Source organism: Etheostoma spectabile, chromosome 24 (assembly GCF_008692095.1).
Source record: "Etheostoma spectabile isolate EspeVRDwgs_2016 chromosome 24, UIUC_Espe_1.0, whole genome shotgun sequence".
Taxonomy (NCBI): Eukaryota; Metazoa; Chordata; class Actinopteri; order Perciformes; family Percidae; genus Etheostoma; species Etheostoma spectabile.
In genome coordinates this window covers 315,122-316,861 of record NC_045756.1, presented here as the reverse complement: position 1 = coordinate 316,861, position 1,740 = coordinate 315,122, and the positions used below count along the sequence as shown (strand labels likewise).

At 41.7% G+C, this 1,740-nt stretch overlaps 1 protein-coding gene across 1 annotated transcript in view; it reads right to left on the bottom strand.

The window, feature by feature from the left end:
- Positions 1-1,740, bottom strand: part of inpp4ab (inositol polyphosphate-4-phosphatase type I Ab) — a 41,750-nt gene that overhangs the window by 23,017 nt on the left and 16,993 nt on the right. Inside the window, 2 exon segments of the mRNA XM_032506367.1 lie at positions 60-150; positions 1,083-1,194. Of these exon segments, the coding sequence (XP_032362258.1) occupies positions 60-150; positions 1,083-1,194 (203 nt within the window).

Here is a 1,740-nt window from a genome sequence, read left to right as displayed (position 1 = left end):
ACACACTGGGGGGGGGGGGGAACCCTGTGCTGGAAGGTGGGATGTTTCTGAAAAAGTACCTGAGCGCAGCAGCGTGTCTTTGCACAGCGAGGCGTACTTGATTCGGACTCCCATCGACTCGGTGAGGCTCTGGTCGACAGGCAGCATCGTCTGCAGGACAACACACGTCCTGGTGTTACATCAACCACTACCTCCATCTAGTAGGACGCTTCTCTTTCAGGCCTACGTCACCTACACCACTCCAACCACACTGACAGTGCTCCTACACAAACCAAATCCACTAAGAGAAGTCACTGTACTGCAGTGTGAGGCTGTGTGACATGATTGTTACGACACAAAGTCGGTTCTGTGGCGTTTGATTGAATTATTAAGCAGTACACAGACGAACAGGAAGCCTCAGAGACACAATTTACTGTACAGTGAAGAGATTATGACTCACTCTGACCACACATAACATTTCATCTGTTTACACTGTCCCATTAAAGCAATGCATATACAGCCAGAGGTCATTAATGAATCCAAATCTGTTATAAATAAGTATCCAAGTGCTAGGCTAGAGGTGAATTAAACATTTCTGCTCAAAATCAGATATACATCATCTGAAATGAAGCCCTAACCACTAATCATACAACACTTTACCTTTGAACAGACACTATAACAACTAGGGCTGCACGACATGAGGGAAATATGCAAAAAGCAATGATGTGGAATATCATGATAACAATATTACTTGCAATAAATAATCAAATATTAAAGAGCGCTCAGTTCTGCTGCTTTCAATATTCTGCTAAAATGCTTTCTACAACAAACTGTTCGTTAACTTAAAACAAAAGTCCAATTGAATATAAAAGGCACCACTAAAACAAAAAGTGTCTTTCGCGATGTCGCAGCCTTTTGCAAGGTGACGCAATGTGATGATAAAATGACACACTGTGCAGCCCTAAGAACAACCTACAGTACTTGATTCTTTTATTAACAATATGGTAAGTATGGACACACCAGATCCTCTGCATGCAGGGAGTTTGACTGAACACAGAAATGACGTTTCAAACCTAAAACTCCCAGAAGGCCGTGCTTCTTACCCGGCCGTTGACGCTGTCTGGCAGGCGGCTGACCGACACCCTCTGATCGGCTCTCTCCTCCATCTGCCACGCAGCGATGCTGATGTTCCCCACCCGCTCGCTCTCTGCTGATCTGTCCGTTCAGAAACACTTACATAAGGGCCAAAACTAACAATTTGTGTTTTATAAATGCATGTGTTTAGCATTAGCATTGTTTAGTCTATAAAATGCCAAAATACACAGCGAAAAGACGAAAGAACCAAAACCTTACATTTGTTGAATACTTAAAATTTGCCAGAAATCATAGGACTTTCAACCCAGGCTGTTTCCCTTTACAGGAAACATATTTAAAGAAAAGGAAGGAAAGCAGACATATTTACCCTTTCATGTATATTTAAATATATTTCCTGTATTCCTGTAAATGTATGTAACATTATTTAGCTCTGTAGCACCTGTTGTCGACAGTTCAATGGACTTAAACCATCTTTTACTTGTTATTAGGATGCACAAGTGTCAAGTAAAAAAACTTCATAAATGACAGAGGAACAGAATCAACATCGCCTAACAGCTAAAAGACATAAATCACATCACACACATAAAACATGTAAATGCAGCAGGAAGAAGCTAGACGAGAGTGTGTGTGTGTGTGTGTGTGTGTGTGTGTGTGTGTGTGTGTGTG